At 42.1% G+C, this 23,421-nt stretch overlaps 1 protein-coding gene across 6 annotated transcripts in view; it reads left to right on the top strand.

The window, feature by feature from the left end:
* LOC135902878 (coiled-coil domain-containing protein 186-like) overlaps positions 1–23,421 on the top strand; it is a 143,413-nt gene that overhangs the window by 24,242 nt on the left and 95,750 nt on the right. For all 6 annotated transcript variants that reach the window (XM_065433162.1, XM_065433164.1, XM_065433159.1 and 3 more), the window contains 3 exons: positions 4,693–4,896; positions 13,670–13,756; positions 19,181–19,323. In XM_065433162.1, coding sequence (XP_065289234.1) covers positions 4,693–4,896; positions 13,670–13,756; positions 19,181–19,323 — 434 coding nt within the window. The remainder of the gene's footprint in view (positions 1–4,692; positions 4,897–13,669; positions 13,757–19,180; positions 19,324–23,421) is intronic.

The following is a 23,421-nucleotide window of genomic DNA, read 5'->3' as shown; positions in this document are numbered from 1 at the left end:
TATTAGATAGTAAAACTATGTAGCCAAGGAACATACCAAGATTAGTAAGGAGGGTGGCAGTTTTTTGGTAGCTCTGTGAATTAGCCTGGGGATTGGCTCACAGTTACTCTCCTTTGATCACATCCATGTGTCACATTCATAGGAAGATGGCATGCTGTTATTGTCGGAATCTGTGCCACTTTATTTTGTACCTTGCAGAAAAAGTACCTGTTATTGTAATAAAGTGGGAAGTTGGGCCAGTTGGTATACATTCATAATGGTAGCAGGGCAAACGAAACGATGATGGAGTGAAAGGACAGGACGAGCGCTGACCCACAACTAAGTTCACTGAAGCACACGCAAGTTGATGTGTGTGTGTTTCAGTAAACTTAGTTGTGAGTCAACGCTCGTCCTGTGTCCTTTCACTCTGTCATCGTTTTGTTCATGCTGTTACCATTATGAATACCTCTGGTTTCACAAAGTCAAATTTAGAAAAAATGCTGTGGGCGTTCTACAGAACCAGCGGTTAGTTTTTCTTCTGTCCAATTTTAGCCTCATCTCATCTTTTTGAGGTGGCCTTTGCCATCAACAATAAATTTTGCAAGCATATTTTGAGTCTTCAATTCGTGCGTATGAATAAGAATTCTGTGCAATAAACAGATACAAAAAACTTTGCTAGTCAGAATTTGGAAGCCGATTGGAAGATGCTGAGGCTAAATTTATGAAAATTGCTTCAGTCTGCATTGCTTGTGCATGGTGAAAGGACGTTAACTACATGTACTTTCAAATGAGAGACTGTTATATCCTATCTGTTGTGAATATGTTTCTATTCTTTTGGTGTGTGAAAGCAACTTTTAAATATTGTTAGATATGGAGCTGTTTCCTGCGCCTACTTCGAGTTCCCCAAACCACTTCGCATCGCAGTACAGCTAATTGCGGAATGCAGAAGCAGGGATGCCGCATTCCTGAGGCAGGACACTTGCAAACAAGTTCGTACGCCGCCGGTGGAGCTATTCAATGCTTGAGTTTGCCAGAAAGCGAAGGGATAGCACGGCATTGTTGGAAGTAAAGTGGGTGCCAAACCAAGACGACGGTAATGCGCCGTGACAGCCAGACGAGCCGGGAAGGCCCAAGCGTACTTCTTCATCGCCTTTGAAGAAGACATTTGCTACCGCTGCGCGGCCATAGCACCGGGAGCAGGTGGGCCCTCGGACAATGGAGCATGAGCACCCCCCCATTCTCCGCCTTGGAAGAAGCGCATTGCAAGCCTGCGAGGCAAGACCACAGAGAGCCGCCGGGTGTGACAACGCGATACGGGCGCCAACCATTGGCTGAAAATGGCGTCATCTGAGCGGACTCTCCCATTGGCCAAACATGACGCGACTTCCAGTCCTCGAAGGGTTTAAAAGAAGCATTCCAGAGAGACCAAAGCATTTCCCTGATTCCCTGATTCACCTCTCTCGAACTTCTTGCCGCGGGCCGCAGCGTCCGAGTTGCTGCCGGCCCGTAATGACTGTACGAATGTTACTTGACTCTCACCTCTCTGTATATAATGTAAAATAAATACTCCCAAGTTTGGTTTTCATCCCGAAGTCCGTTCTTCAACCCCTACAATATGTGTTGTCTCCAGTGGTAGCCTTGCTATACACACAAGCTTGAAAAAGAGGCTGTTTGAGGTACCGTACAACAGATATCAAATGTAATGCAGATTGTAATGCCACCATTATGGGAGTTTCAGTGAACAAGATCTTTGCTGCGACCCATTTTCTACAGCAATAATCTGTCCAGAACATGCAAGCTTTTTACGTCTGAGATCCTCTTCACAGCTTCTCAGATATATTTCTACAAGTGTAAGCCACTGTGGAATTTAAAGAAGTGGCTGTAGTGAGCAGGAAAGCCTGCTTTCTTTAATGCACGGTGAGTTAGGCAGCCTGCAAAGATTACACTGCATTTGGGTATCTTTCTTTTGCACTTTATTTATTGGAGCACAAATAAATTCAACAAGCCATCATTGCTTCCTTGGTGGTAACAAAGTGCCATGGGTGTGAGACCACCCTATTTTGCCCATCGAAACTGTAACTACTAGTAAAATTTTGCACTGCAATTTAAAGAAGTCCCCCTGCTTGCTCAATCAATTTAGACAAATTTATGCAAACAAGTCAGCTTTCATGAAAACACCACCATGTGTGTTGCCATGCATGAATCACACCCACGGATGTGCCTCATGTCTGATTTACTTTTAAGTGCAGTTTATTTCTTCCTATGAAAGATGGGCACTAGAGTAAAAGGCTTGTGCCAGATTCTTCTTTTAGAGCATAGTCACCATTACATTGGTCATAGGAGTTGGTGTTTAACCCAATTGGGTGTTTTAACCCTTTCAGTGTCCAGTTTTCTTGCAGGGGATGCACCCCCAGTGTCAGGTTTTTTTCTCAAGTGTTATAAAAATGAGCACAACAGTTTATTCTTGGCTTTTCAGAAGGGAAAAAAATGACTCAAATAATGGCAAATGCACTCTTAATATGATGCTCACTAGAGAGTAGAGAATGTGTTAGTACAGTCGGCGTCACCCTCTTGTAGAGCGTGGGAACGACATCCGCTGGGGCACCCCGTCGCCAGCCAGCGATGTCTAATGGGAGTGGCTGGGCCCGAGATTAGATGCGTCGGCTGTGTGTGCCCAGACACTTATCTCGAGCCCAGCAGCTGCCATTAGATGTCGCTGGCTGCCTCCAGAGCAGCCCGGTGACTGCCGTTCCCGCACTCTACACAAAGGTTATGCCTACTGTTAATCAGTGACATGGTGGGACAGAAACAAAAAAACATCCGGGTACGTCAGTAACACTGAAAGGGTTTTCGCGATAGATGCGTTTTGCTCATCGCTATGGGTAACTCAATATAGAACAATTTATAAACGGTTCTGGGCTCGTAGTTTCGAAATCGCACATGCGCAGGTGTCCGTAAACTCGTCTTCTGGAGAAAACATTTTTGTTGTTGACTCTAGAACCTGAAATTTTCAACAAATATTCAACTTGTGAGCCAATTGCAAATATGCAATTAGGTTTTCTCTAAGTCAGTCCCGCAAAAATTAACGCATATTTTGAACTATAAATTTGAGCAGTAAATTGCAACACATGTACTGCAGCAAGAAAGCTAAAATTGAGCAGTTATGTCTCTGAATGTCGAAAGATGCAACTTGTCATCTTAATGTTAGTATATATATTTTAGATGAAGTTATAAAATTCTGAAGTTGCAACATTGCAGATATTAATTTTTGTTTATTTCTACAAGATTTTGAAATGTTGCCTTGTCCTAGAGCACTACATAATAGTGGTTCTGCACTCTAAGATTCTCTAGCATTCAAGAAACCAAAAAGTTAGGAGAATTGAATAAGTAGCAAAGAGATAGTGCTGCTCCCAGAAGTTTTCGACTTTCAGTCAGTCAAGAACTTTATTGAGGTCCTGAAGGGTTTAAGCCGTTGGAGATCACACGCGGGGAGCTCCTTGGGCCGAAACCGTAGGCGACGCCTAAGTCGGGACGGGAACGTGGTGACGCTCCGCCAGTTCTTGGGCCCTCTGGATGGCCTTGAGTTGGAGTTTGAGGTCCGGGCTTTTGAGGGCTTCTTCTCATTCGGGCTCACTGGAGAGAGGGCCCTCTGGTAACGCGGTACATTGCCAAAGCATGTGCGAGAGTGAGCAGTAGAGTTCTGGGCAGTCTGGGCAATTTGCCGGGATTTCTGAATTGTAGTGGCTTAATAGGCCTCGTGACAGATACGAGTCCGTTTGCAGCATTCAAATTTTTTTAGAAAAATACCAAAAACTAATAAGAGTGCAGAAATATACCTTTTAAGCTACAAAACCAGGTAGCTTTCTTCTGAAGCAGCATTGAAGGATTGCCTTTGACAGGAAAGCAAGCTGCAAAAGATGCTCTTTCGAATGAGACCAAGATAGCCTGGCTCTCATAAATCATTTTGGAATCGTAAATACCACAATGAGGGTCATTTTCAGTGCTTTGGGGACTGAAGCTGAGCATTTTTAATCTTAAATACAGTGTTCTGTTCCTCAACAAGATGTCATTTCAAGCTAGTTTATTGCCAGCAGGTTGGCCATGATATTTAGATAAAAAAATCACAGAAATTAAAGACAGATTTCTTGTTACTTTCTTGGTTTCCAAGACCCATGTACCCCTTACCACCTCCCCCACCTCCCCTTAAGCAACAATCGAACCTTGCAAAAGTGCTGACAATGTGGCAGATCAATAAATGACACAGTAGCACAATTTGCGTTGTTGCTTCCAGGTGGCTCCTGTTGAAAATTAGGGCATATACAATGCGTGAAAACATCGAGTTAGAGTGCAGTGCAAAATTATGTTGCCAAACTGAGAGCAACAATGCAGTGTCTCACATGAGAGCATATTAGAGGACTGAAGAAAATTTTTATTAATAGAAAACTTAGTTAAATAGAAGTTCTTAAATTGAAGTTCGAATTAATTTTTAAACATAAAGCAAAGCAAGAATAATTGGTATCAATTAAGAAGGGTGGCACTACTTTTCCTGGCTGTTTACACTTTTCAATAGTAGTTTATTGTGGAAAAAAGTAAAGGAGAGTAATGCAAGGTTAGTTCAAAACAACCATCACTGTTGTATATAGGTGCTAAGATATAACAGACCTCAACATGTTGCAGCTACTTTTGCTGCTATTCCTCTGCCATTACACGCAGGAGACGCAGGCAAAGCTGGAGCAAGCACAGCTGCGGCTGCGTGACCTGCGTGAGGAAGCAGAGCAAGTGCGGCGTGACTGCCAGGAGATGATCAGGCGCTACCAGGAGTCAGAGGAGATTAAGTCAGTTTCCTTGGATCATCAGCTCAAGGAGAAGCTGTCTGAACTTGAGGAGCAGAAGATGGAGAAGGAGAGCCAGGAGGAGGCAAGTGTGACTCTACAAATTCAGTTTCCTCTTTTAACATGTCAGAGCTAAGCTGCTTGGTAAAAGGCTGCCGTTTACGGCTTCTTTTTCGAGAGCTGCCTTTCGAGAGCCCTTTTACAATGGCAAATGAAGGAAACAAGTAGACTTCATCTTCAGCGTGCATATGTACTGTCTGAACAAATTAATATTTTTCTATGTGAAGCAAGGCTACTATGAGTCACTTTATTATATTTTGAATTTCTCGCCCACATTTTCTCATGGCTAGCGGTACAAACCCCATGATCTTTCCACCCACCAAAATCACTAATTTGCTGTAGCATCTTGCTCCATTCAAGCTGTTGGGCACAACTGCCATGTCTTGCCGTGCAGCACAAACAGAACAACAAAAAAAGAAGAGCACTACCATTACTCTTGTAGAATATACAACACATTGTTGCATTTCTTTGAGTGCTTCTGCAGGTTATTACCATAGTTTGATGGCCATGCTAAACGCATTTAAGCTGAAGCTTGGCTACAGCCTGCCGCTGTCAAGTTCAGTTCAAGGAGGCCTTTACTGCATTTATATGTGCTACCACAGTTAAAAAAGTCATTGTGGTTTGGTCTTTCATGTGGTATTTTAGTATATCATATCATTCTTCCACAATGTATCCTTCGTGTCCATAGTACACCCCATTAGTCATTGCCATAATCTTATTACATATAGATTTTACGCACTTTACAGTGACTGTTTCTTAGGCCCCTTTACATCCATGTTCAATCAATCAATCAATCAATCAATTTATTATTACGTAAAACTAATATACAGATAGAAGTATACAGAGGGAGGTCCCATAGTTAAAACTGAATTGGGACCTCCCAAAATTCATTGCTCCACTGTGAATTCATTAGCACTGGCCTGGTGCTCTTTGGCCATACTTGAGACCTTTGTGCCACAAAATGCCACATCCATCATCATCAGGTCTTTCATGTGATGAATATAACTGCAGTAGGTCCTGAGTGAGCATGTTCATATAACTGGGTTATAGGCCTTTCCAAGAGCCCCTTTAGTGTCGCCATAATGCCCTCTAGACTGTTTTGAACATGTGGGAGCCCCCCTCGAAAGCACTGCAAAAGCTACAGCATGTGCCTTCTCTCTCTCTCTCTCTCTCTCTCTCTCTCTCTCTCTCTCTCTCTCTCTCTCTCTCTCTCTCTCTCTCTCTCTCTCTCTCTCTCTCTCTCTCTCTCTCTCTCTCTCTCTCGCTCTCTCCCCCCCCCCCCCTCCGATAAGGAAAAAGCCTATAGGTGTGTGTGTGTGTGTTTTACTTCATTATACTTTCAACCCTGAGGAAAAGTTATTTACAGGAGTGGGGTTCTGAAGAAAAAATAAAGATAAACAATAATTTGCATGACCAAGAATATGCTTGGCAGAAATTGCAGAAAAAAGAAAAAGGGAGAGAGAAGGCATTCACAGTGCATAGGTCTAGTGTAAATATAGAAGTTCAGATATTCAAATACACGCCACATAAACTACATGTCAAAAAACATAACCCATTTGCAAAGATAAGGAAAACATGACTGTGATATGCTTACAAGCTCATTAGGACATAAGGACTAAGCCACAGATAACACTCACTGGCTTTTGTGCCAGCTCTAAAAATTCATCCGTTGTATCCTGTTGTGTTACAAGCTGGGTGAAATCATTCCGCTCTAGTATGGATCTCGGGAAAAAAAGAACAATAGAATGTGCTCGTGTTGCGCAAACATACATGAAGCGTAAAATTAGATGTGTGATGTGTGGCAAATGCTATATTGATCAGACTGGAAGGTGCCTAAATGATAGACTGAGTGAACATCACTCACATTTAGAAGCAATAGCTGGGCCACGGCATCTTGCTGATCATTGTCTAAGATGTCAATGCAACCCGCTTTTTGATATCCCGCACATGTCTGAAGATTGGTCTTTGAAGCATTTAGCATAAAAAAAAGTGCTTACTACATTAGCATCATGTCTTTTGGCATCACACAGAAAGAAGTGGAGTATACCTCAGTCACAGGATGAGTGGCATGCATGCACAGTAAAAATTGTGTGCCTCTCAGGGTACTTGCATGTGTGCAGTCAACTACAAAATTTTACGGAACACGAGGTTTGAAACAAAGCTGAATATCTGCGCAGCCTCACAACGCAGCCTAGTATTCAGATTTACAGCCTGTACCGGTATATGTGAACAACATTGTCACGTTCGGTTTTGCAGGCTGCTCGGAAATTTAACATTTTCAGAGATTCCGTGGACTGTAAACTTTTGTGGTTGACTGTACCTTGGTGTTGAGTAAATTTCAGTTGTAGTCCAGCACTTGTGGTGTCTGTGTCTCCCCTTTGTACTCAGTTGCTGTCGCACTGCTAACATGAATCAAGCATATCAAAGTTTGTAACATTTTCAAGTCAACTTCTGCAGATTTGAATAGTCTCTGCAAACAGCATACGCTAAATATAGCACTTGGAAATACTTGCAGGCCTTTTCAGGTCTGCTCTCAGCTGATGCTCTTTTCAGTGTATGCCTACTAAGAGTTTGTTTATGTAGGCTTAGTCTTTTTGAAAAGGAAAATAGCTGCTTCAATTCGGAGTTATAGTTGGCAGCCCGTCGCTTATATTTCCTTTTCCTTCAGTGCATCATAGGTTAGTGTGGGCCTGCGAAATATGGTCTGAAAAATTGGTGTGTCAGTTTGTTTCGTGTTCATCCATGCAGGCCTGTTGTGGGAGCAGACATGTCCAAACTTGCACAGCTTTGAACTCTATGTCATCTGATTACCAGTATGTTGAACCAAATATTTTTTTATTCTGGTTCAGAGAGAATAAACCGCATAAGTTTGTTTGATGAAGTCAAATACATAATAAAAGAGAAGGTGAAGCCTTGTTTAAGCTGCAAAAAAGAGACCAATGAAATTCACTATCCTTCAGGGCTTATTCGAAAGTCTTAACAGATGCAGAGTGGCAGCACAAGAAGCAGTGTGTCTCTAACATAACTGAAAGAAGTGGATATTTCATTGAAGGATCATCCTACATTTTCTATTGTGGAAGCTTGTTGTATACAAGGTGGAGCTCCCTGCCTTATCACTTCACAACGCTGGTATTTTTCATATCTGTCACTTTATTGTTCAACAACTCACCTAGCGTGATGTGACTACCCCTTCAGTCATGAATCATGATAGACTGTTGAAAAATCTGTCCACACTTGTAATTTTATTCCAAAGCATTGTAGACTCAGTTGAAAGAAAGTCTGGGTGAAAGAATGATTCTTTGTGCTTTTTTTGGTGAGTCCTCATAATTGTAGAGTACCTAGTATATAGAGGGCTCAATTTACTCAAAGCTTGGTGTATGTGAGTGAGCACATGTGTGTGCGTGTGTGTGTAGCGTGGATGCGTGCATATGTTATCGTCCTTTTTTTCTTGTTTGATTAAGCAGATCTGGCAAAATCAAGTCGCTTATATACACAAATGTGTACAAAGTGCGAGCTGTAATGCTAGATGCTAACCTTAATAAAGAGCTGGTGATGTGCCACTGTGACACACATACACACACACATGGTGATGCTATGCGATGAGGTCTCCCACTGCATCACCAGCATAGCTAAAGCAACTACGCAGAATGCCTCTCCATTAGGCAGCTGCATTTCTTTCTTTGTCTTGCTAATTGCATTGTCACACACCAGCTTCTATACTGCACAAGGCCACTGCATTAAAATGCCTGCCTCCTGCTGCTATCTTAAGAGAGCTGAGTGTCTCATTCCATATCTTCATTTCTTGATCACTTTGTCGGCCAGTCCTGATGCCCCCCACTTTACCATAGTCTTTGACCTTGTAACAGTGCACACTAAAAACCACAGGAATGAAGCAACTACCTGTTATGAAATCATGTTGAAAATACAGATTCCTCTCTACAGATCGATTGGCATGACTGAACTGATAGCTATATGGTTGAGTGTGCTGTTATGCTTAATGAGTTCAGTTATCATTCTGCCTGGTGCTAATTCTGCACATTTTACGCTGTAGTGACCATGCGCACACCTAATTGAGATGATAATGGCACCTAGCAACAAGGCTGTGGCATGATGCCTAAGGCAGAAATAAAAAGTGGCATAGAAGATGAGTTACTTGAACTTAAAACCTGAATGTTTCTTTCTTGGTGTCACGATTCTACTTCTTGACTGGATTACTCAAAGACACGGACATCACTTGCATCAGAAATTGAAATGCATAAATGGCTAATTTCACTAATTAACTTCTTAACTGATCACTTTGAAGAGCCCCTCTCCTGGCTTAGGCATTGCAAACAAATAAGCATGGCACATAAATCACATGGTGGCGATCGTGTCTGCAAAGTATGAAACGACTGCATGGCACAAAAACAGTTGAAGTTTCAAACACAAGGCCGCACGCTCTTCCTCTAAACGGAGCCGCACTTTGAGAAAGTCAAGGTCACATGCACAAACTCCTCTACACAAGGTGCACTACTTGAAACGTCACCAACCATGGCATGCGACCTCGGTTATTCATCCAGCATGGAGTGCGCTGCAAGCATGCTGAGCAGCAAAACAGAAAGAGAAGAAAAAGAAAAAAAAGGCGAAAAAGGTGAAAAAAAGAAAAAAATCACATGGACATGAAGGTGAGATGGTCCCTCCACTCCAGTGTGGGAGAAAGCCGGGAAGTAATGCTGCTTGTGGACACTAGTCGAGGCAAAGGGGGAGAATACCTCTGTTGGTAGTCGCGCTCGCTTTCAGGTGGTATGATGACAGGACAGTTCAATTTCTTTTATCTCCTGCGATAATTCACTGATTTGAAAACATTCTTTTGGTTAAGCACTGCCTTGATGGTGTTTTACACCTTCCGCTGTACTATAACCAACATTTGAAATGGGGCCTGGTGAGGGGCCCTTTACGGCATCTACTGCAATTCTCAAATTCAAGCCAGGGAGTTGTCAAGGGTTGTCCACATGAAATGGTTTTTAAACTAGCACTACTATTGAGATAAGCACTGTCAAAGTTTTTGCAAAATGCACTGCTGTACCACTTACTTTCTTAAAGGGCCCCTCACTAGGCCTGGCCATATTGAGCCGACAAGCGCAGAGCATACCTTGCGCAATAACGATTGTGTCTGCAAAGTATTAATTGCTATGCGCCGCGGAAAGATCTGAAATTTGAAACCGAACACTGTTTTCCCTTCTCCTCGCGACCGCCGCACTCCAAACTGGAGGATGACGTACACATGCTAGTGTGCCTACGTACACGTGTTTGCACTGACGTCACACATGGTGACACGTGACTTCGAGAATCATTCAAGGCGACATCTGCTACTTGTGTGATCTGTTGCTTAAATTGACAAATTGAAGTTTAGAGAAATAATAAAACACAAACGGAATGTCTGCGTGTTTTTTGTTTTACTTCGCACCGAAGCAAGAGAGATGTGCTTCCACTTCGTCAGCTTGTTCCCACGGTCGTGCAGTCACGTGCGCAGGTATCGAAACTATGCCATTTTCTACCATGTTCCAGCATGCGATCATGCTCTGCGATCCACTTGTTCTGCCTCAGTATTCGTGTAGCACTGAATTATACCATTAGTCGGGTGTCCTCGTGCACAGTGCACAAAATCGTGCACTGTGTGAAACGAGACAATCACAACAGCTCGCATGTGACGCCGTCAGCGGAAGTGTGCCGCGCCACAAAAAACAAAACGAGGAGGCAAAAAAAATAAAGGCGGGGCCCGTAACGTATTCGTCACGCGATCCTCGAGGTCCGGTATGAAAGAACGCAGGGTAGAAATTTCATTTGCAGAGGCTAGATGGGGCAAGTGGAGAGAGCGTCTCGCTTGGCAGCAGAGCTCGCCTCCTGAAATCATGGGTTCACGGCACTGAAATATTTCTATCTCAGCTATTACTGAGCCGATTTGAAAAATTACTGTGGCAGAATGCTCCCTAGAGAACACATAACTTCCAACATATAACCAAAGTTTGCTGCCTGGTGAGGGGCCCTTTAAAAGCGAACACCTTCTTGAGCAGTACAGGACATTTAACTGGTGTACCATGACATTTCGCTGTACAATTTGAGAATGCACATCTTGAAACTGGTGCCAGCTTCTGAACTCCTGCTAAGTAGACATGCCTTAAAAACTTGCTGGCCCCAATTTGTAAATTTCAGTGTGTGCTAAATTGATTCATCAAAAAGTTAAATAGGGAAATTTTATTGATTATTCAATTGTGGACTTTGATTGATCATACATGTAATGTAATCTTCAAGGAATCCAGCTCAAGGAGTAGATTTGTGCAGATGCCACAAGCAGTCTTTTGTAAAGTTTTGTTAAATTAGAACACGCAGTATATATCTTTCTTGTTTATAGGAAAATAATGTTCGCTTGTTTGCCTGTTTGGAAGCCAAACATTTTGACAGGATTACTTGTTCTGTAGGGTGTAATGCATCACAGGTTTTGCATGGAGACGTTATCCACTTTATAATTGCTTGCTTGCTTTGTTTGTTTGTTTGTGTGAACGTTTTCTTTTCAGTTCTTGTTCGGAATCCTGCTGATAACACGTGGTGCACATTATAAGTCATGTGCATGTCATGCAAAGTATCACTTTTTCTATTTTTATTGTTTCAGTGTTTTGGTGCCTCCTCAAGAAGTGATGTTCCCATCGCAATAAACTTAGTTGTGTGTCCAATACCACATATGTTGTTTGTCCATGTTCTTGTGTTTTCACGCTGTTAAAAACCAATTGATATACTTAGCTTTGCAAAACACTTATATGAGAATATGTCTGAATAGTGTAGTAGATATAAAATTTGGTTTTAACAGTACATGTAAGAATTTTACAAATTAACTGCAAAAGCCTATCATTTTGATGCTGAAGAAAAACAGCTACAGTAAAACAATAAAAATAGTCCAGTACGTGTTCAGGCTGGATTAAACCATCCAGGTCATTGTGTTTGTTAAAAGTGTGTTGCACACATGCTCGGTGCCCTTGCAAATTTGAACTGCTACAAATAATGTCACATACCTAAGGCTACTGCTGTGTTTGCATTAAACTTTTACTAAGATTATCATTGCTGTCAGTGTATGTGCTGTGAGCACATCAGGTAATCAGATGAGGGAACAGAGTATCTCCAAAGAAGGTGCTATGTTTCATGCAGTTAATAGCTTGTTTGGCTTTATAGTGACCATACATGTTTTCTGTGCTATGTTCTAGCAGGCTTCAAGGAACACTAAGGGCAAATGCTAAGTCAAGCTAAAGTGATAGATTAGTGCTCGAGAATCCCTAAGGCTTCAATATTATCAGGAACAAAGCCTTAATAATCGAGAAATTGAGGTAAATGCAGGACATGATTAGAGACTCCCCCGGGACATTCGAGCACTTGCCTGATAACGAAAGCACTCTTCAGTTAAATTCTGTCACTAGTACTCAGCTACTCGTTGCAGAAAACATGCTTCGATTGTAAGATGAAATAAATGCTACTTGTCCAGTTCTATTACATTTTCAGAAAAAATAATTTATTGCAATTACCCGTGACAACGATGCGGACATTCGAAATGTTTCGTTTTCGGTCGACTTCGCGCTGCCCATGCTTTCGCGTTTCAGTAGTTTCATTATCGTGTAGTGCTGCGCTGGTTTTGCTGGCTCGCAACACTCGCACAAACTGCAAGTAGCAAAGAATTCAACTTCCATGCTATGTCGCGGGATGCCCAAACAGTCTACACCACTTGACCAAAATGCACCTGCTGGGGAAATTCACTGCTCTGTCTTGGCTCGGTACCACCTTCTGTCGGGCACCGTTTTACTCACCGACGGCAGCAAAAGGTGGTGATGGCATATGAAATGTCACCACTACTCTGGTTGGGTGGTGAGAGATCTGAATTTCGAAAAAGGTATTCAGACCCTTCAGATGCAATTTTCTCATAGACTAAGTCTTTTCATGGCACGAAACAAGTGTTGTGAGGTTTCTGGAATGGTATTTAAACAGTCCACATCGAATGAGTATTTGCCTTTGTCTTTAGTGTCCCTTTCAAAGATGAGTATTTGCACTGTACAAGCAAATGTCTGATTGACACAGTGTCATCATATCAGTTATATCAACGAAAGGAGAAAGAAATAAAGCTCACTGAACTGTCTAACATGCCTATAAATTCTAGTTTGCTTCCATTCAGCCTCTGTTGTAATGAATAACCATGTCAAGCTCAACAAAAAAAAAAAGGCACAAGGACTTGCAGTTTACACGGATGTTGTCTTTACTTCATTATATGCATAGATTTAACAAAAATATAGGCTTCTTTATCTACATGCATATTCAAAGAACTATGTTGGAGCTTTCTCATTGTGCATAATCTAGTCACAAAGTCTGCATAGATTTTTGCATACATTTAAAAAGGATATGCAGATATACTATACTAGGCACCATCTTCTGCTTTGAAATATGCCTTTGAACATGTGTGATAAAAAGTTTTTCTGGCAGAATATGCTATGCTCTATGTTCTCATGTTCTGTACCCGCCTATCATCATCATCACCACCTCCACTGATCAGTTTTTGTGGCTGACTGCGTTTGGAAAGTGCATGTAGGCTTGTCGAACATGTTCAGAAAACTCGGAATGAGGGTCTGAAATTTTTATTTCATTTGCCCTTTAAGGCTAATTTTGCACTTGGCAACTGCAATGTTTCCTTTGTTGCCAGCAAGGCAACTGTTGGTCAACCACGCAGAACAGTATTGCAGCTGGGCCACCACCTGCTCTTAATGAAATACAGTACTTATTTCCAGGTGTACCATGTAATGAAGCAGGAACTGGAATCGCTCAAGAAGAAACACAAGATGAGTATTGATGAGAACAACAGCCTCACTATGAAAGTAAGGGCAGTTTGCTTTTTTTTTCTTATTTACTATAATTTTTTTTCAGCTTTTTATTTGTATGTAGCTGTATCAAGCTATGCAGAAAAACCTCGAGTGTCTCGTGGAAGAAGGGTCCGTGTGTACTTGCACCATCTGACCCCTTGCACACAGGCTTCAGTGGCAGAAATGCCATGTAAAAGTGTCTGTTTTTTTTTTTCCTTTCTTTCTGGATATATCTGCCCAAAAAATTTTCACAATACAGTGCCGAACCACATATAAAGTGCAGCTATGTCAATCTTAATATGCCATGCGCATGAAAGCACAATGTAGCCCTATTGGCAGACCAGCGCACTTGGCCTGAGCCAACATCGCATCGCTGCAGTGTTGTGCTACTTTCATGGCACAGAAATGCATTCTCAGTGAATCGGTATAGCTTCAGTGATGTTCCCGTCAGCAGACACTGATTGGTTGAAAGCCAGTAAGCAGAACCAACAGCAGAACGCCCATTGCACCAGATGCCCTGAAGCCCTGTCTTGCAAAAGTGATGGTGTTCCCTAAGTAACTCGACCTAGAAAAATATCCGAGGACACCTAAGCACTTATAAGTTGTGAATGCAAAAGCATTCATGTCCAATTGTACGCCGCGGAGCAGTCCATCGAGTTATGAACTTCTCACAGGTAAGCAAGCGCGTTGAGACGCTTAACATGTTTTGATTTGATTTACCGAGGTGCACTTAAAATGCAGGCAAGAGCTTGGTCGAGCAAGGAACACACCGATAACACAGGCTTTCGAGATCGACGGTGATGTCGCATTGCAGTGACACCGTTTCACCTAGTGTGCCTTGATGTCCTCCTCACCCACTGCTCCGTACAGGAGTGGCGGGTGAGGAGGACATTGAGGCCCCCTAATTTCGCCTGCCTTGCTCCGATGAGGCGCACTCGTGATGTGGCGTCGCAGCTAGTTAGAATCTAGGTGCCGTTTTGCTGCTATAGATGCCACTGGCTTTATTACTTAATGGGCCATTTGGCACTTTGGCATGAATAAAGTCAATGGGGACAAAAACAAGCACCAACTTCCAACTGACTGGTACTATGCGTTGCCAGCTAGCCCAGTCCCATATCTTTCAGCATCGCAGTTCTATGCCACAGTTGATCACAGTGCATGTCGTCTGCTCCTTTGTGTCACCCGCAGAAGCGTGTTAGGGCGGTCGTGGCCTCTGAGATAGCGCTGGCATGAAAGGTATGTCAGGGTGCAATCTCGTAAGCCATGGAGAGGTATTCTGGGGCGCTCACTTTCGGGGATACAATCACTTTCACAAAATTTCACGTGGCTCAGTACCAAATGTGTTGGTGGTATTCTTGAGACTGCTGGTACCTTCAGCTGAACCACTGTGGCACTGTGGCTGTGCAGTGGAAAAAACATCAAATGCCATCCGAGTTTCACATTCCACTACATGCCGGACAAATGTAAGAACCAAATGCAAGTTTACGAGTGTAGCGCCTTCTGCAAAAGACACATCAAATTCGAAGTTCAGCAGACAACAATTTACAGCATCTAATTGTCATTTGATTTCATTTGCACCCACCATGATTCACAGCAACGTGAGCAACACATGCCAAGTTTTTATTGATTGCCACTGTTCGGAATGCGAACTGACGAATGATAATTGTAATGCGAATGATCCTCGAGGTACTGGAATGAGGCTGCGAACTGAAAAGCGTTTGATCTTGTAAACCATAAATTACTTCTAGAGAAACTATGGTACTACAAAATTCGAGGACAGGCTTGAAAACTAATACAATCTTACTTGTCTAAAAGGAAACAAACAGTTGACATACATAATGCATGCTCAGAAATAAAACCTGTTTATTCTAGTTTCCCACAAGGCAGTATGTTAGGATCACTACTTTTCAACATTTACCTTAATGACATTGTAAACATTATCCCAAATGCCAGATTCATAATGTATGCAAATGATACAGGCATTTTTTTCTCCGGAAATGACATTCACAAACTGATACAATCATGCAACACGATGATCTCGCTGGAAAAATGGTCCCAATCTAATAATATGCTTGTTAATGAGAGAAAGACAAAAGCGGTAATCTTCAGGACGAAAAATAAACTGGTTTCTCCACACAAAAGTATCATATTTAACTCCAAACAAATAGAAACAGTTGATCATTTTAATTGTCTCGGTGTAGTATTTTCTTCAACTATGTCATAAACAGCACATGGAGAGGGGACCAAGTTGTCAAGCAATTAGCTAGAATAACTGGCGCCATTGGCTGCATTAGATAAATTCTTCCTAAGCCAATTAAACTGCTTCTTTACAACTCATTATTTTATTCTCACAGTAACTATTGTGAGCTGGTATGGGGCACTGCAACACCGTCCTGTCTACAGAAAATTTATATTTTGCAAAAACAGTGTCTTTGCAATGTCTTTAATGCAAATTATGGAACAACCACCAAAGGCTTTTTTCTTGAAAGTGATATATTCAAAATCTGATCTGTATCAATATCGGCTCAACGTTCATTTTAAAATAGAAACAAGAAATATGTCACATTCGGCATCTAGCAAACTTACAAGAAAATAAAAAGAGTTACCCTTTCGGACACCCCGAAAACTGGTTGGTGCCAACAGCTCTCATCAATATGGGGAAAGAGCGCCTCCAACACACACTTCCCTTCCCAACGCGTACGAATCTGCTAACATCAACTTGTTTACCTGTACCCAACGAGATATACATTCCATATGGAATTCATATGTAAAAGATTATACCACTGAGTAATCTTTAGCTATAGTTAAGCTTAATATAGGATGTTTTCCTTGTTCTTTTTTTTTTTTTGTCCATTATTCTGTGTCATTCGTGCTGTTATTTGATGCGTTATTTGATTTGACGATTGTCTTAAATAAGCGTAATCACGCTTCTGACGAAGTAATTTGGTTTGTGCACATGTAAGTGCAGATAAGATTTTGCTTGGTTCCCTTATGTTCTTGCTATATTGTTATATATATTTTTTTTTAACATGATGCCGTCATGTCTGCAATGAGATTGCCTGTCGCTGCTGCTTTGTATTTTGGGGCTGCGGCCGAGTTAAGCTGTTTAGGACAGCTTTTTCTGCAGCTCCCCTGTCTGTATTTCTTGAGGCAGAAATAAAATTATTATTATTAATTGTGCCATGAGCACTTTGCATGTGCTCTTACTATAGCCTGAAGTGCCTTTGAAACTGTAAAAAAGACAATAGAAACAAAAATTTTAAAAAAATTATGGGGTTTTATGTGCCAAAACCACTTTCTGATTATGAGGCACGCCATAGTGGAGGACTTCGGAAATTTTGACCACCTGGGGTACTTTAATGTGCACCTAAATCCAAGTATGCGGGTGTTTTCGCATTTCGCTCCTATCAAAATGTGAAATGTGATGGTGCATCAGCACACTGAATGCGATTGCTTCTCAGTTGGATTTCCTTGTTCAAAATTTCGGGCTGCCAAGTCGGGGTTGCATCGCATACATGGGTGCAGCCCTTACTCAAGATTATACATATATCTGCATTCTTCTTTCTCCTCTGCACTTCTCATTTTGTTTTATCATTCGTTCTTTATGTGCACGAGCTAGCTAGGTAGCCTGCTTGTATGCCTCACAAATTGAACAGTAAAGTAGAGCGGCCATTGGGGCCAATTGGTTATACATAATCTTGGAAAAACACATTACTCTCGAACCTCATTACAATGAAACGGGATATAATGAAATCATGGATTAACAAAGTAAATGAAATTCCCCTTGAAATCCCCATAGAGGTTCATCTATTTAAAAACTCATTTTAACAAGGTGGAATTGTCCTGCCAATAGATATGGGAATGGTTGGCGAGCAGCATCCTGCTGCCAAGTCACTTCGACGAAGGTACGAGCATTTTGGTCCGTCTCTGTAGTGTTTTGGGCAGCCAGTTCAGTTGCAACATGCTCAGCTTCAGGGATGCGAGTGGCAGAGTTTGTAGAGTTTACATAGTGCAGCAGTTTTCTTAGTAGGTGCCACCGCAAACAAAGCAGTAGGCGTGTGTCAGCACTGCTGATGCATGTTGAAGCTGCACTCCGTTGGTGACGATGTGTCACAGGCTAATCAGACGTGAAAGACAAACCATATGCGGAAATTACATTGTCACCTCAGCAGAAGGCCTACACCGCCTACACCTAGGGGCTTTACCTACACGACCTACACCAGGCTACACTTGTTGGCACCATCCCTGTCAAAAATTCATATTTCACGTGTCCGCCGCTGACATCACGTCCATTACAGGAAGTTGGTTGTGGACCCTGGCATAAAACACTTTCGTGTTAAAAGAAGTCTGTAAACAAAATTTGTGGCAGTGAAAGAAAGAAGGGGGAAAAAAACAAGAAACATAATGCAGGCACAAGAAAAAGATAGAAAAAAAAGCAAGAAGCAAAACACATGTGATTCTTAGAGGTTAGAGAGGCTAACGAGGAACACCACACTGACAGACTGACCACTATAGTGGCGCCCACAGTATAGCAATGATTGCCAGTTGCGGCCACATGAAAAATAACGAATCGACAAAATTTGCTTACGTTACTCCGCTTCATTATACACTTTCTAAAGACTCCAGCATTTAGTTTTGATGTTGTGCCGAGGTTGCGATCATTTGTTTGTGCTTTGATTTGCAATGGAAGATTTAAAACTTTTCTAGCCTCGTTCTCATGACTCTATTCAGAAAAGTGACACTTTCATAAGCAGGCCTTAAATTGAGTATTTGAACTTTTGCTCTAACTTTCCTCAAACTTGTACTTTTTGCATACTTTTAAAAGTTGCTTTTTTGTGAAACTAAAGTTCTATTCTTCAATATGCTGGTTAGGACTCATAATCTTCTTTTGAGATATTAGGGAGTAGAGAGTTTTAAGTTTTGCACATCTAAAGTCAGGGGATGCAAATGCTTGGCATGCAAAAGAATGCAAAAAGGTATACAAAAGAATGCAAGCAGGGCTTGGGGCTTTGCGGATGCAAATACACTTGGTTGTGGTTCTTTTAATTCCTTATGAAATCACCCAGTGTCGGACACATTGTTTCAAATGAGACTTTTTGCCTCCATATTAAAGTATGGGTACTGGTTGGGGCTGTGAAGCCTACAATTAATGTCACATTACGCATTGTTGTCTCTAGTTATAAACCATACAATTTCTTTTTCAGAAGTTGTCAAAGGTCATGGCATGCATTAGTATGTCTATATTTGCATTGGCTATTGCTATCACTGCTCTTCGCTTTCAACAAAACTGTTCTTTTTTTCTCTTGATTTTTCATTATGAGTCAAACATTTGCTGATATGGGCATTTTTTTATTGCCCCACTAACTACAATGTTGTCTGCATAAAAGTGGACAAGGTGGACGAGCATGAAAGCCATACTTTGTACACATTTGCATGCAGATACACAACCTAGAGAAGGAACGCCTCGAATATGAGCAGACATTGAGCAAGCTCAAGGAAAAACTCAACTCCCTAAAGCAGGAGATTGTTGACCTGAATGGGAAACTTGATGAAAAGAGGAATGTAGAGCTTCAGCTAGAGAGGTAAGTCTTTTTGCTCATTTTCATGTTTGCTGTGGTGCCCTAAGGTGTCTTTTACTAGACCAGGTTCATTGATTCCCTGTAGTAAATGGAAGCTTGGCACCTTTGAGCTATGCAGATATCTGGAATAAATTATGATAATAAATTCTTTTGAACATTGAAAATGCATTATTAAGATTAAGACATGCTGATACTTGCTTGCATAATGTACCATTGATAAAAAAAATAGGTTGAGTGGGCAAAAAAATGGGGACATTTATGCATAATTACCTGAAAACAAGATTTCTTTACAAATAAGTATCATGGCCCTTTGAACTTAACAGCAAATCCACAATGCATATAGCAAGATCTACCTGGCTGAATTTTTGTGGTTTCTGAAGCTATATCTGTACCCACAATGTTGTTCCAACTGCCTTAGTGCTCATCAGTGCAGGCTTCTTTCTTATTGGCTCCTGTATAGTACATGCTGCTACAGCATAAATAAGTTGCACCAACTTGTGCACTGTGCTCCTGCCACATAAAGATTCAGTACCACTCATTTTGTTAACTTACACCCATCCTGACATACTTTCTTGATGGAAAGGGGCCAAGTATTAGCTGTATAGTGCATCTGTTTTAAATGTTGAGTAATCTAACTGAGCTGAGATTTTAGTATCCACACCAAGAGAGCAAATCATGTTATGCAACTAGGTTTGCCTGGTAATGCGGAGGTTGTGGATTCGGCTCGTACCATAGGCTTTTTTTTTTTTGTCACTTTCATTTCTCTTTACCTTATCATTTCTACATTTCAGTTAAAACGACAACAAATTTCTCCTATGGTTTTCTTGGCTTCATTCTCTGTTGGCTTCATAATGCTGTGAGTAACAAAAATCAGGCCCCTCGGTTCCCTACATTCTTCTAGGTTCACATAGAGTTGCACAAGCATTGGAGAGGTTGTTGGCAGTCGCTGTCCACTTATTAGGTGAAAGACAACAACCATCATTATATATAATGTGTTGTGACATCTTCAGACATTCTAATGTAGGCAAGAACCATTCAGAGGGATTCTTCCACTACTTTTTGTTTCCCAAAACTCCATTTGAAGGAAGCATTTTGCAGGAGTCAACATCTTGCTGTTTGGCCCACTTGTTGGAAGCCAGAAAGAACTTTGAAGTAGATCCCATTTGCAACAAGGCAGCTTTTCTTTACGCTACTGGGTTGCAGTCATTTCTGGTTAAGTGGTGCATTTAGTAAAGGCAGACTGTGGCTGTGATGATAGTGTGTGTGATAGCACGTGAGAGGTTTTTGTCAATTTATCTCCTGCACTGTGTTAGATGAAAGCCTGTGCACCCTATTTTTTTGTCAAAGGACTAATAATAGCAGAAGTTATCTTCCTTAACATACTTATTTAGCAGTTGACTGGAAACCTTCCATTTGGGCAACACTCCGATGCTTTTTCTCTCAAGCAGCTGCTTTCTCTCAAGCAGCAGGGAATTTCATTTTTGTACTTATGTTTTATGGCACATCATACAAGTTTCTAAATGCACCATTCCGCCAAAGTTTAAAGCTGTAAGTTATTTATGCAAGGAGATTGCTCGCAACTTTATTGGCATTGATATGAACTGCAGCCAGCCACTAGTCAGTAGCATGCGTGGGTTTGGTTGACACTGTCATATTATCGGTGACCATGCCAACATTCAGTGCAGTTATTGTGCATTCCATTTTCATAGATAGCGTACTTACACTGTATTTATATCTGTGATGGTAAAAAAAAGAATGTTGGAATAAACAAGTTGCAGCAACAGCTTGCTGATCAGTAGTTTTATATGAAACTTGGTATTGCGTCTTATCAGTGCTGTGCTGTATGACATAGACTCGGTAGTGCCTTGACTCTGCACCATGAAGTCAGATTGAAACCATGTGACAAGATCTGTTGTGGAGGAACATGTACATGCAGGAGCCTGAATTTGTATGCATTAAAATAGTTTGTGAGAATGCAGAAACAACGGTCCACCCATCGCCTTCTGTGTGCACTCAGGAAAGACATTGCACGAGGAAAAGCTCTGTGGCCAGGTACTTTCTGTGCAGATGTCTTCTCATCCACTTCTATTTTCTGTGATGCTAGTTTGCTTAGCCAATGTAATGAAGCAAGCCAAACGCACCCTGCAGCTTCAGCAGCACCTACTGTAACATATATATTGCAAGCTCCTTGCTCACGATTGGCTGTTATCCTTGTCATTGAGAGTGTGGGAGGTATAAACTAAAAGCACCAAACCACACTTATGCTTGTCAGCATGTGCTAGTTCACTCCTAGGTGCCGCTGTGCCTGCTGCATCTCGTGAGGAATGGCGATTAGCATCAACAAGGGATGTGCACCAGCACACACTCACAACTGCCAAGACGCCTTGACACACATAACTTCGTGCTTCAAAATGCACAGTCTGGATTTGGCTACTATCCATCAAGTGCAGGAGAAAGCTGGACTGGAACACATGTGCGCTTCGAAAGAGCATGCACGCATAGTCCACCCCAGCCATGCGTATAGCTGCGTACATTCCCCGGCTGCCGCAGGGTGCCGTGACACTCAGACAACCGCGCTCTCTGACCTCTGGGTGACATGGCTCCAGGCACATGGCAATGCGAGCCAGCCTGAGTGTCCTTATCTGACTGGTGCAGATGTCTGCGCTCGCGCATGCTTTGATGCGCACAAGCTGTCGCACGCCGTCCGCCAACACACGTAGACACGTAGATGCAAGCTTGTACACGTTGGCGAGCGTACATGTGGTCTGGGCTTAAAGGGACCCTGAAACGATTTTGATGATTTTGTACAAACATACACTGAAACCTCGTTAATCCGCCCCACGTTAATTCGGAAAATCGGATAATTCGGTCTCATCCTCTGGTCCCAGGAGGCTTATGCATTATTTATTGCAATGAAACTCTTTGATTCAGACATATTTAGCCACACATCGATTTGGACGACTCTCAGAGCTGGGCGAGTGTAGAGCGCCGCAAATGTGGGACGCAAAAGAGCAAAAACGGTGTTAGCATTCACTAAAATGAAGTGGTGGAGTTTGCATCACCATAGTCATCAGTGGAAATCGTACATCAATCACAGCTACACCAGAATGCATCATGCCTATTAGTGCCTTTAAAGCCTTTCGTCTTGCGTTTACCGCCGCACTAGCACTGCATTGTCCAAATGCCTTCACGACTGCGTAGTTGTCATACATGATCACATCGATAGCGGCCGCAGTTTCGTCCGCAGTGGTTATGGTAAACGGTAGTTTCGCCTTGACTCAGTGTGCATGTCAACCGCATGCCTTCAACACTCCATAGTCACCATCCATGATCACTTGATAGCGACCGCACTTTCGTCCGCAGTGGTTGCAGCAAATAGTAGGTTTCAGTCAGTGCAAAGCTGTCGAGGATGAAGAGAACTGTCTACATCATGGTGGGTGGCGACCTGGCGAAAAAATAATCAGGATGTGCACGCGGTTGTGAACAGCATCTCAGATGAAGACACGTGCTGTGAAGGAAGTCGCGAAGCGTTCGCTGCTGTGAGCGCTAATCAGTCTTAGATGAGAATCCCAGCTTCTGCACTGCTTTTGTGCAAAATATAAACAGGATTTGCTGATTAATTCAGTAAATAAAAGTGTGTTAGTGTAGTATCATCATCATCATCATCCTGTTCTATGTCTACTGCAGGACGAAGGCCTCTCCCTGCGATCTCCAGTTACCCCTGTCCTGTGCCAACCGATTCCAACTAGCGCCCGTGAATTTCCTAATTTCATCGCTCCACCTAGTCTTCTGTCATCCTCGATTGCGTTTCCTTTCTCTTGGTACCCATTCTGTAACCCTAATGGTCCAACGGTTATGTAACCGGCGCATTACATGACCTGCCCAGCTCCATTTTTTTCTCTTGATGTCAATTAGAATATCGTCTGTACCCGTTTGCTCTCTGATCCAAACCGCTATATTCCTGTTTCCTAACGTTATGTCTAGCATTCTTCGTTACATCGCTCTTTGCACGGTCCTTAACTTGTTCTCTAGCTTCTTCATCAGTCTCCAACTTTCTGCCCCATATGTCAGCACTGGTAAAATGCACTGATTCTACACATC

The sequence above is a fragment of the Dermacentor albipictus genome, chromosome 1 (genome assembly GCF_038994185.2).
Source record: "Dermacentor albipictus isolate Rhodes 1998 colony chromosome 1, USDA_Dalb.pri_finalv2, whole genome shotgun sequence".
Taxonomy (NCBI): Eukaryota; Metazoa; Arthropoda; class Arachnida; order Ixodida; family Ixodidae; genus Dermacentor; species Dermacentor albipictus.
This window is presented reverse-complemented; position numbering and strand designations above follow the sequence as displayed.